Source organism: Pterocles gutturalis, unplaced genomic scaffold (genome assembly GCF_000699245.1).
Source record: "Pterocles gutturalis isolate BGI_N339 unplaced genomic scaffold, ASM69924v1 scaffold12741, whole genome shotgun sequence".
Lineage (NCBI taxonomy): Eukaryota > Metazoa > Chordata > Aves > Pterocliformes > Pteroclidae > Pterocles > Pterocles gutturalis.
Window position 1 is genome coordinate 13,672 of NW_010103284.1, and position 12,214 is coordinate 25,885.

General features: G+C 50.7%; 1 protein-coding gene across 1 annotated transcript in view; it reads left to right on the plus strand.

Moving 5' to 3' along the window:
• Positions 1–796: 796 nt before the first annotated feature.
• Positions 797–12,214, plus strand: part of MYT1 (myelin transcription factor 1) — a gene marked incomplete at its 3' end in the record, with an annotated part of 29,364 nt that continues 17,946 nt past the window's right edge. The window contains exons 1-3 of the mRNA XM_010086671.1: positions 797–892; positions 9,008–9,062; positions 10,956–10,986. Of these exons, the coding sequence (XP_010084973.1) occupies positions 9,008–9,062; positions 10,956–10,986 (86 nt within the window). The remainder of the gene's footprint in view (positions 893–9,007; positions 9,063–10,955; positions 10,987–12,214) is intronic.

The window sequence follows — 12,214 nt, forward strand, 5'->3', positions numbered from 1 at the left end:
GCAAGAGCACTGTGGGATATACTGGTTGTTCCTTAATGTCTTGTAGCCAGAGAACAGACACAGGCAGGGGAGAAATAAATGCCCCGGCTGTTTGCTGCGTGTTCTCCCAAAAGCTGCTTTGTGGCAGAGCAGATCCAAAGCTGCTCGACTGGTGTCCTACACCCTCAGCAAGTTATCCTTTGCTAGAAACACCCGCCTTCCACAGGTTTTCTTTAGTGTGTGCGAGCCTCCTCCCTGCTTTCCCTGCCTTTGAGATCACCCTAAGATGATTCACGTCAAGGAAGCCTGGGAGCCTGTTCAGCAGCAGAAATGAAGCCTCTGCCCCGAGCTCTTCCCCAGGCTATTAGCAGCCTGAGATGAATGAGCCTGCCGGCGCACGTGGAGCTCCTCATGTGCCTCCTTCTGAGGGATGCTCTTGTTTTTCCTTTGCACTGGTGCTAGAGGATGAATGGAGCAAGGCTTGGAGAGCAGGCAGTGAATTATTCCGTACTCAGTGCCAGAGGGAGCCGCAATTAAAGATGCCAGGGGAAGGCTTACGGTGGCAGTGCCCGAAGTGACAATGGTTTGCTAAGGTGAGCTGTGCCACTGAGGGCCCAGAGGCCAGAGTCTGGGGGGCAAATGCTCTTGATCTCATTGCTGTCGGCAATAATGGCATGGACAGCAAGGTTTGAACGGCCATTAAAAAAAGCAGGCAGGGAATAAATATTGCATTTTCACCTCTAGTTGATGCTGCTGCTGTGGTCCTGGGCTGACTCTGTGTCCTGACCCTGTGTTCCTCTTCCCCTCCCCAGAAAATGAGTTTCGGGGTGAGCTGCTGAATCAGAGGTGGACCTGCGGAGAGAAGATCAGCAGCTGCAAGGGAGCCACCAGCCTGCACGGCACACGCATCAAGGTGAGCAGAAGACCCTTGGTCCTCCACTAGTGTGCTTTTTTTGGTATGGTGACCCCCCCGCCCCATGTGTTGGCCATAGGATGAGGCTGCGTGCTGCTCCAGCCCCTATGGACCAGGTGGTCCTGGGGGAATGGAGCCTTTCCAGCACTCAAAGCGATGGGCAGGACTTGGAAGCTTCTGTCTCCTTGTTACTGAACCTCCTGCTTGGTGAATCCGGGCACAGAGGGCTTCCAGCTGTCAAGACTTGGCTTTGGGTCCGGATATTGAAATCCTTCCCTTCCTCTTTGGTCCCATCCTTCAAGGATGGCTCAGAGCTGGATATTTAGGTCAGTCCCAGGCTTGGTAAAATAGGCTCTTTCTCCAAGGCGCCGGCTGGATGGAAGAAGCCCCTCGTACGCCAGGTGAAGCCGTGGTGCCTTTGGAGGAGACAAGCGAAGCATTCATCCCCCCGGGACCCCCGGCAGCTCCCGGGGGCTCAACAGAGCGGCTCATTTAGTGCTGCAGCTGTGGCTGATGAAAGAGGTCCAGCCAAGGCTGTCAAACCTCCCGGCAGACTCACCGCCAGCAGATTAGGAAGCTTTAATTAAGCATAGAACTGGGCTGCTCATTACGCAAATGACACTTCCTGTCCCGTTTTGGCCTCTTTGTAACAAGACATCATCTCAGAGGGTGGATGGACCCACCTGGGCACTGGAGGCAGCCTTCCTTGGGTGACTGATGTTACCAACTCTTCCTGTATCCCCAAGTAAACCAAGACCTGGGAAAACCCCAAACCAGCAAAAATCCACCCTTAAGAACCATCCTTCTTCACTAACAAGCTGTCAGCTGCGAGCAGGTGTTGCCAGGAAAGCTCACACCTTCTTAGAAAGCAGCGTAAGCAGTTGTTGCTATATTTAAAACAAGCTCAATTAAGGCTTTTCTATTGAACCTGCCAAATAAGCACTTAGATTAGATTTAATAAGATTGTTGTGTGTTAATAAAGCCATGATTACGAAAGGTAATGTTCCTACTACCTGGTGCTCATCTAGTGCTTCTGCCCCTGCCAAGCACACTGCTAATATTAACTGCTTCTTGCACCCCCCAGCTCTGCTTTCTGTGTTTCAGCAGAGTGAGTGGTCTGGGGGCAAGAGGAGGAGGTGGGGAGGGGGCACCTGGAGTGGGAGGAGGGTTTGGGGAGCTGCAGCTTTTGGAGGTGGTGGTGCTGGTCCTGCAAGGCGAGGTCTGTGAAGAGTCACACTATGGGACGTCCAGGTTATGCAGGGGCCTGATCCTGCACATCTCTGGCTGTCAGACGAAGGTGCAGGAGTGGGCAATAGATGAGTTCTGGTCCTTCGTTCTAAAAGCCAAATTAAACTTGAATAGGAAGGGGTGGAGGAGGCTGGCTTTGATAAGGCTCTAAGCCAGCTCTCTCCAGTTTTCCCCATGCTTTACTTTAAATCCATTTAGGCAAAATGTAAAAGATATTTATTTGCCTATCAGTGCAGTAGCACATTTATTTTCTGCTATATTTTCCTAAAATCCAGGTAGAACTTAGGACAGTCTAGGCCTGGATATTGTGTGTGTGTGCAGCCCTCCTATCTCACAGCGGGGAGAGGTCCCAAGCCCCCTTTAACCGGCAGATCTGCACCACGTGCACGTGCTTGCACTTGCATGTGTGCTCATAAATAGAGATTGCATTTAAATGGAGTTTTTCATGCCAGTTACGGCTCGTAATCCACAGGATGCACAGCGGTGAAGGACAATGGGATGTGGGGCACGTTTACTTATTTATTTTTGCCTCTAAAGAAGTCCAGGCGCAGGATAAAATTTCCCGTGACAGGTCTGAAATGAGATCTCCGAGTGCTGGGGAGAGGTGCTCTCTGCACGGAGCCAGCTGGGACCGTCCGCACGGACGCTCCTGCTTGTGCTTGTCCTGGACCATGGTGGCTGATGGAGAAATTCATCTTTCTTTCCCAAATCTTCCCTATTCCCCGGTGCCATGGTGAGCTAGCTGGGGGTACTGCTGAACAGCAGGCGGGCTGTTGCTGAAGGCTGGTGCTGTTAGGATGGTGGAGGGAGGGGATGCCATCCAGAGTGACCTTGATGGGCTTGAGAGGTGGGCCTGTGTGAAGCTCATGATGAGGGTTTTGGGGAAAAGAGTTGGGGTTGTTCAGCCTGGAGAAGAGAAGCCACTGGGCAGAGTTTCCATCGCCTTCCAGTGCTGAAAGGGGGCTACAGGAGAGATGGGGAGGGACTCATGATCAGGGGTAGAGGGATAGGATGAGGGGGAACGGTTTTAAGCTGAAAGAGGGGAGATTGAGATGAGATATTGGGAAGAAATGTTTCCCTGTGCAGGGGGTGAGGCAGTGGCCCAGGGTGCCCAGAGAAGCTGTGGATGCCCCATCCCTGGAGGGGCTCAAGGCCAGGCAGGATGAGGCTTTGGGCAAGCTGGTTTAATGGAAGGGGAGTTGGAACTAGATGGTCTTTAATGTCCCTTCCAACCCCAACTATTCTGTCATTCTATGATTCTGCATTCTGTAGGAATTAGATAGAGCAATTGATCTCGGAAAGCCGTGCTGGCACGCACCCATGGGGGACAGGCAGGGCTGATGTTGATGGGGCCACCAAAGCCCACCCCCTGCCACCAGCACCGGCTGCCGCAGTCCTCTTCGGAGGTGCGCACATAGCTCCCTTCATTAAACGCCGCACACTGTGCCACTCAAGGATTATCTTATGAAAAAGGCAGCTTCTTATCGAGTTTGAAAACAATGAGGTTGAAGAACTGCGGTATTTTTCTCCCCTCTCCTACCCCTCCTTTTCTGGCATAAGAGCTGTTTGCACGTATGGAGCCACTTAGGTCTCCCTGTGCATCAAACGGCGTTTGGAGTGCGTGTTGCAGCACTTTCAAACAGTCGAGAGGAAAGTATATATCAACTGAAACTACTGCCTATGAAATCACCCCAGCCTAATGCCTGAATGTCAGCGCTGCGGAGGCACACGCTACAGCTGTGGCTGTGTCGGATGTGATGCTCGGGAGCATCTTTTCTGGTTCGCTTCACTCGTGCGGAGGATGCCTCTGCTACCGCTACAGAGCATTAGCGCTTGGTAAGCGTTTCATTCGCAGTGGTGGGGGTTGTTTTAGGTGGGGATTGGTCCCTTTTTGCAAATGAAAAGTGACAGCACGGCTTCAGGAGGATGTTTGTGACACAGCTGTAATTTTTAATTTGAGGTAGGGACAAGCTGTGGTTTTGCATCTAAAGATGTCAAGGCAAAATCCTCCCCACCTCCGCCGACTCCAAGCCCGAGAACGCTGCGCAGGGTGTCCTTTCCTGGAAGCAGTGAGAGAGCAAACGGCAGACGGTAGTTTATTCAGCTGAGGACGGGACTCACAATAGGTGGAACGTCAGGAGGATTTAAATCAAGCAGCAGGGAAGACCCTAAAGGAAGAAAGGGAAAAAAAACCCCACTGTAACCTCAGAGTGTGGTTATAAAATAGCAGCTGGGAGCTACTATTGAGCCTTTTTGAAAAGTAGAGGGAGACTCTTGATCAAGGGACATGTCTTCCTCCATCACCCCCTATTTATTATTTTTAAAAAAATTACCAGCTAGAGAAGGTCCAGTGGGACGAAGCGGTCTTCATTTTCTGCAGTGCCCAGTGATGCCGTGGCACTTTGCAGAGAACAGGGGGGAGAGCAAATTCATCTTTTCTGGTGAGGGCTTGAATGAGTCAGGTTGGTGATGGTGGAGGTTTGCCACACAGCATCCTTCTCCCTTCACATCCCTCCTCCTGGCTTCCAACCCAGCCCCGAAACAGGGCTGCAGGAGCTGGACCATCCTCTGTCCATGGCCAGGTACCATGGGGTCCCATCTCGTTGGGGCAGCTGGTGCCGTGTTTTCTCTTGAGGAGCTAAAGAAGGGGCTCTTTGGACCTGTAAGAGGGGAAGGATCGAGTAAAAAAAAAAACCACTTTTCAACACTTCTGTAGGAAAAATGTCATTTCTTCTGGCATTTTCCTCCTCTTGCTGCTGGGCAAACTTAGGTTTTGTTCTTTAACTAAAAATAGAGTCTCTGCCTGTCCGTCTGTCCCTCTAAAGCTCAGACACAGCTTCTTGCAAATGGCATTTTGCTGTAACCACAAATAGGCACTGATGGAAGCGCTGCTGCTTTCAGGGTAAAATAAATATTCCCGCTGAATCCTCACCTCCCTTTGTCCGGCTGAAGGCTTTTTCAGTGTGTTTATTTTCTCTGAGCTCAGCGGTGCTCTTGAATACATATCGAGTATTACCGCTGACCGTGGGGAATTTCTGCTTGGCCCTTCATGGTGTATTTGCATGGAGCTGTCAAAGCCCAGGCACACCTGGGCAACGGCGCACGGGAGGCTCCAGCGGCTTTATGGTAACACCTCGGTCTTCCATTGGAAAATAAATGTGTATTAAGATAAGAAAGAAGAAAATATCAACCCTGTAGGTACTCCATAAAATTAAACTTTGCTGTTGTCGTGCTGTATTGCTGGAGTCTCGTCAGCAGAGTAAGACTGATACTGCAGAAGGCTGTTAAAATTCACGTTGTACTCAGATTAAACCATCTTTCAGGTTTATCTGTCTGAACCTCATTGATTTAGATTTGCAGCATCAGGATGTTGTCAGTATAGCTGGTGGTATGGTCATGTCAGGAGGCTCCCTAGTGCAGGGCAAACACATGGTAAGAAACAGCGCCAGCACCACGGCACCTTAGAGAGAAGAGGGGGAAAAAGGGGCATCCAGAGAGGAACTGATGCTCTCACGGTTACCCTGACTGTCTGTGGCAGAGCATGGAGCTGAACCCCGAAGTGGGAACCCCAAGACCCAGCACAGGATCCTTTCCACCACGTTGTCTCCTGGCATTGGGTTGGGAAATCTGCTCGATGCTTATTTGGGTTTAATGGGAGAGATAACCCAGCGATACGGGGAGGAGGAGCAGAATAAACCTCTGTCTTTTCTAGCTGGACTAACGTGCTCCGAGGCTGGCGTCGGGTAGCAATAATTTATTTGGAGGTTTCCTTTCAGATTGCTTTGTTTTCCATTCAGAGTTGAAATAATAAGAGTGAAATCCAGACAGCTTCTCAGCCTGGCTGTTACGTGAGCAAGAGAGAGAACAAATGAAAATACCCCAGCAGTCTCCAAGACTGCAAATATGCCCTATGTGACCTGAAATTTTGCATTAAAACGATCTGTCTAGAGGGCTTCTCACTGAGGAGGTGAACAATGAAGGACAGTGCTTTCATGTAACCTTCGTGCATCCGAGCCCGATAGCCACCGAGGCTCCGGGAGCACAGGAGCAGCCATGTCCTGGAAGGGGCAGGGGCTGAGCTCAGAAATGGATCTTTTTCCTGGTGTTTCTGAACTTTGGTGGGAAATTAATATTTTTGAGGATGCTGCTGTTGATTTAAGCTGAGAAAAGGAGCCTGATGGTAGAAAACAGTCTGGGTGTGCAGAGCCCACCCCATCCCTTCAGTGCTGTGAGCGAAATATTTTAAATACACAGAGGTGGAGCTGTGTGATGTTCTCTAACCAAGTAATGGGGTCTTCCCTATGGGGAAAAACCTTTATTTTTATTTTTTTTTATTTTTTTTTTTTTTAGAGCTGCTTTGTGAAGTAGGCCAGGCAAGGCAGCCTATTTGGCTTTTCCATCCTTTGGTCCTCAGCAAGGCTGAGTCCATCCCTGCCCTAGGTGGCTCCTGTGCCCTTTGCCCATATGGTGACCGAGTGTGCTTCCATCTTCCCCGAGCATTTGATCCTTGAAAGAAGTGTTGAAGGTAAGGGGAGGAATTTCCTTATGAGGTGCTATGGTGTAGTGAGGAGCCTGGATGTTAGCTCAGACGTGATGCCTAATTTTTTGAAGACAAATGTGGCATGCAATGGGGTTTCACCCACTTGTAGACCAGCAGCTTGAGCCCTTCCCACCTGCCTGTCCTTGAAGGGCAGGTTTAAGAAAATTTTGCTGTCTGAAGCTTTGAAAACTGTCCCTGCAGGGTCCCAGCCCTACCTCTTTTTTTGGCTGGCACTGGCACGTGTCAGGCAGTGCCCATTACGCTTCCCACAGCCTTCCCTCCTCTGCTGCTTTGAATAATTTATCTGCAGGAAACCCATATTGCCAAGGCACCAGCCCAACACGTGCCAATTCCCTGGAAAAACTGTCAAAAAAAAAAAAGAAAAAAAAAAAGCCCTCTCTGAAATTCATTTTGGTTGGAGGCAGGCTCCCAGCAATCACACGTATTAGTCGTATTGTCGGCGTGCGGCGGTGGCATTAGCTAGCTCGCTCAGTGCACGCCGGCGTTGAAAGGCTCATAAGTGTAATGAAGTCCCTTTGACACCTGCTCCTCTCCACACTTTAAACGTGAGCCATTGGTCCGCAGGGAACCAGGGCTTTAAAAATAGGAATTATAGTAATTGTCTGCTGTGTTATTGGGAAGATTGTAATAAACGTGGAGCACAACACCGCGGTGCCACGGGCTGAATGCTGACAGGATGCATAAATTGCTCCAGGTTTTGATTTTTTTTTTTTTTTTTTCCTTCTCCAATCTCCCCATCTAACAAATCACATAAATCATGGCGTGTTAACGCTGTGTTTCTGGAGGGTGGCAGTGGGAGGGAGAGAGGCACTTGGGAAAATTTCATCCCTCTCCTTGGAGATGCTTTCAGCTGCGGTGCCCCATCGGCTGGGGACCTCCATCCCCTTGCCCTTGCCACCCAAAAGATTCCATCCCTCCTCACCACCCCCAAACCTCAGAGGGGAAACAAGAGAGCCCCAAACCCAGCAGCACATCCTTTGGGGGTGATGGGTGAGGACCCCCAGCCCCTTCTGCTGGGGACTGCGAGCTGCAGCCATCAGGAAAGAGTTTCAAGGTGCACGTGGTGGCACACATCATCTGTGTGTTGTACCCCCAGGTGCTCTGCACGTGTCCCCCTTCCTGCTGCTGGACCTGGGGGGCAGCCACTTGTGTCCCCCCTCTGCTGGGGGTGCCAGAGGGTTAGTTTAGGGATGGCACAGGAGCCGGGTGGACCCCCCTCCAGCTGAGCCTTGTCGAGAATGCTCCAAAGAGCATGTGCCAGGGAGAATTTGTGGTTAGTATGTCAAATCCCACTTGGAAATGGTCCTTCCACACCCCTCCATTCTCTCTCCTTCCTGTTTATCCCAAGAAGCAATGTCCCAGACCATAATACCATGATAAAACCCAAACCAGGCCCTGATCCGCCTCCCTGCTCCCACCCCAATCCTCTGCGCTCCGTTGGCATTTGGTCTCCCACAGGCAGACCATCCGTGCTGAGGGTGAGACATAAAACCAGCTCTTTGACCGCTCCAGCAACTTCATTGACGAGTTTCACGAAATCCCATTTCTATTATTCTGGCCGTGGAGGTTCCCCTGCTCCCCGCTGCAGGCACAGCCCCATCCCAAAGCTCTCCCCAACGCTGGGGCGTGGGTGCGGAGCCCACGCTGCACCCCGGAGGTGGCTGCACTTCAGCCTTCCGCTACCTTGTGGCATGTTGTGATGTTTAATTAATATCGAGCACTTTGAAGTCCCCGATGTTACTTATTCATGCCCGCGTTCCCCGCAGACCCTCCTGTTTGATGTCCACATCGCGGGGGTTATTTAGATGCAACCCTCTTAGTGTCAGACTGAGGCAGAGAGGAGAGGTTGCTCTTTAGGGCATTGCACAAAAAGTTGCCCTTCCTGGGCAGGAGAGTAGCTTGGCTGCATATTCAGAGATTTCTGCAAAATGAAATGAGCTGCCTGCTCACCTAGATGCTCGCAGCACTTCTGGAGTGTAAATCCAGAGAAATCAGTTCTGCCCTTAATGAGGGATGTCGCAGACGCAGCCGTTTTCCATCACATCTGGGTGTTTGTCTCACTGCAGTACCCGACCAGCAAAGAGTCCTTGTTGCGTCCCAGGATGTGGAAATTAATTTCAGGTTGCTAAATTTGGGCACTGTGGGTTGAATGATAAAAGCGATGCAAGAAATGTCTGTCTCAGAAACGTGGGGAAGCTTTCCCTGCCGCCCACGTATTTACCCAGGGCAACAGCCACACGTGAGATTGTCCTTTAACAATAATTTTCTTGTTATCTTTCAACAATTATCTTTTCTTTCCATTCCAGATGAGTTTAGAAAATGACGATAAGAGAGCACGCACGCGATCGAAGTCTATCAGAGGTGAGCAGCTGGTTATCCGGCAGCACGGGGATGTATAGAGCTGAGCTCCTTGCACTTTGCTTGTTCCAAATGGGCTTTGATTTTTCCCGTTCAGGCTTAACTCTTTAAGTTATGCTTACTGCCCCCCCCTCCAACCCCGTCAAAATTTGTCTACAAACCTGGAAAACTCCCAGCCACAAACCTTTAGAGGTCCTCAGCATATTTACCCTTCATCCCTTACACCCAGGGGAATTAGAAAAAAGAGAAGAAAAAAAAAAAAAGCCCCTTTGCATGCTTTGCTTTAGGGGGATCGCAATCGCTGGAGCTTCAGATCACTCCCGGGGCTTTCATCACGCACGCTCTGCCAGCGGCTTTGAAGTTGCACATCTGAGAGCGCCTGGCAGCAGTGATGCATGCTGGAGAAGCAAACGGGGCCGTCCCCCGGCAGGGACGTGAGGCCAGACGACTTGTTCATGCAAAGCTCACGTGTTATTTATTTTTGCTATTGGTCTTTCCGTGCGTGCTTTCTCCCCAGGAGAAGGCGAGGTGCTCTGACACACAGCACAGGGCGTCACCTCGGGTGATCCCACGGCCACGTGTGATGGTTACAGACCAGCCTCTCCATTTGGGTTCTTTTTTGTGGCCGTGGGTTTGTTGGATTGCAAAGGTGTCTGGGAGTGAGGGATGAAAGGAGCAGGCTGAAACAGTGGGATGGCTCTAGAGACTCCAGCTTCACCCACACAGCGGTGCTGGCCCACCTCCCTCCGTCCTGACCCACCTCCCTCCTTGCTCTTCTCAGCATCCGCATCTTGTTAAAAACAAAACCAAACCCATGTGCTGCCACTTGTGCTGAAGCGAGCTGGGATATTGGTGTTTCACTGCTTTGTTCCGCGTGCAGAAAGGTGCTTGCTCGGGTTGCTAATGAGAGTGCCCTGCTTCTATTTATTTTCTCACACCCTGCCTTCCCCACGCTCAAATCTGGGTTTCTTGACGTGCGAAGGTAATTTATTGCCGACACCCTGGGACTTGCCAGTGCCTCCAGTTTGTTGAAGCTTGTGAGTCACCCCACCGGGAGCTGGATCCCAGGAAACCCAATTAGCTCAAACAAATTGAGCAAACGTGTTATGATTTTTAGCCTGGGCAAATTTAGACTTGTGTTGAGGTTTGGTTTTTTTTTCTTCCTGCTTATTTGGATTCCTGGCTGGATATAAGGTTTCAGCAGCGATCCGATGTTGTTGTATGTTGTTATTGCAAGCAGCGGGATGCTCTCTTATCCACAAGTGGGGAATAATCCCTAAAAACCCTACAAACTATTGATTACCCTAAAAAACAAGTAGCACACCCCCTACCACGTGTCTGAGCCTAGGCAGGGGCTCCCACATCAGTCTGGTGTGACCAGGGGAGGAGAAAAATGTGCCTGTTGATAGGCAGAGGGGAAATGTGCCCGTTGCAGCAAGACAGTATCGATCTGTGCAAAAAGGAGCTGAGGAGCTTATTTCAAAGGCAAACATAGGGAAGAAGGCATGAGAAAACTCGGTCTTAACTTAAAAGTGGTTGAGCCATATGCATGTATATGGGTATAGCTCCATTGACTTTAAAGTCGTTGTGTATTTAGAGAAAGAGGTAGTTGCTGGTGCTGCAAGGATGCACTAATTTGCATGAAATTAAGCACAGGCATGAGGATTTACATGGCAGGATTGTGATTTACTGCAGGCTGGCATGCAGTAAATGGTGGCAGGATAGATTTCCTCTTTCTTTCCCAAACGGGATGCTCCAGGAGGCAACAGAAGCCCAGCAGCAGGCAGGAGAGGATCTCCCAGAGCAGGGGGATGTCTCTCGAGGGGGGGCTGGACCCACCGGTTGTGGTTTTGACCTTGTGTTTGTTTCCATTGCTGCATCCCGCCCCTTCGCCAGTGCCCACGGAGCTCATCGGCCAGGAGGTGAGGTAAGGACCCCGCTCCCCTCGGTGGTGGGAGGGAGGGGAGGCTTGGGCAAAGCCCCACAGGCTTGGGAACCTGGGGGAGGGGAGCAAACCCATGGGACTAACGGGGTGGAGGTCTTGCTGGGGGGCTTATGTTGGTAGTCACCTTGTTGTGTCCAAGTCCTCAGGGCACCACTTGGCAGCACACATCAGAGGAACCACAGGAGCTAACGGGATAAAAACACGAGTTCTGGATGGGTCACAGTCTACTGTGGACCCTCCAGCCATCTGCTGTCCCACCCCAGCAAAACCTAACACCCAGGATCATTAGGGACAACATCCTACTAACCAGAGTTTGTTTTCCATGTATCTTACATCCTCTTATTGCCCTCAAACAATGTCGTATCATGTCAGTTCTCCCACTAGATGCTCCTCCTTTGGCCCTATGTCCATTGTTGAGTCACCAAGGTCCCCTTGTCACTCATTTAGCATCATTAGCATGCCAACAGCAGCAGCCAGAAGAGCCTGAGCGAGCCTCTGCAGCCCTACAGAGTTTCTCATTATAAATAACATCCTCCCCCACCTCTAAGCTCCCTTTAAACCTTGCACAAGGGCTTACGCAAGAGGTAGGAGTCTTTAACCTGGACAGGCATTAATAGCAGGGGCTGCCTTTCCTAGCAGCCTCCCTTAGAAAGCCGCATGTGTCAAAGAGTAATTGGACCTTAACCAACCCAATTTCAGAGCATTTCTGCTCCTCCGCTCTCCTATTACTCTGAAGAGATGGAGGAGCAAGCGGTGGGCATGCCACTTCTCCAACTTTTATTGCTGAACACTCGAGTGGAGGTGGTAATTGGAGCAGGTGACATATATAAGGGGCAGGACAGAGTGCTCCACAAAGCCATCTCTGCAGCTGTCACCTAATTGCCTGATTAACTGGACGATTAATCGACTAATTGGAAGCAGGGAATCGTCTGCATAACAATAAGAGGCCCTTTTGTCAAGCAGATGAAGGCTGCGGAGAGGGGGAGAGCAGGTTGGTGCGGTGGCTCCTGGAGGGGGAGAGCAGCTTTAATAGACCTCGGAGCCCCTTTCCCCTTTTGGGATTCCTGCCAAAATACGTGAAACCCCCCCAGAGGAGAGTGGGGATGGAAAGCCTGGCCTAGAGCATGCCGAGCATCACCTCTGCACTGGTGCTTTTTAAAGAGATTAAATTAACACACCAAAGGCAGAGACATCCCGAATCACCACCTGC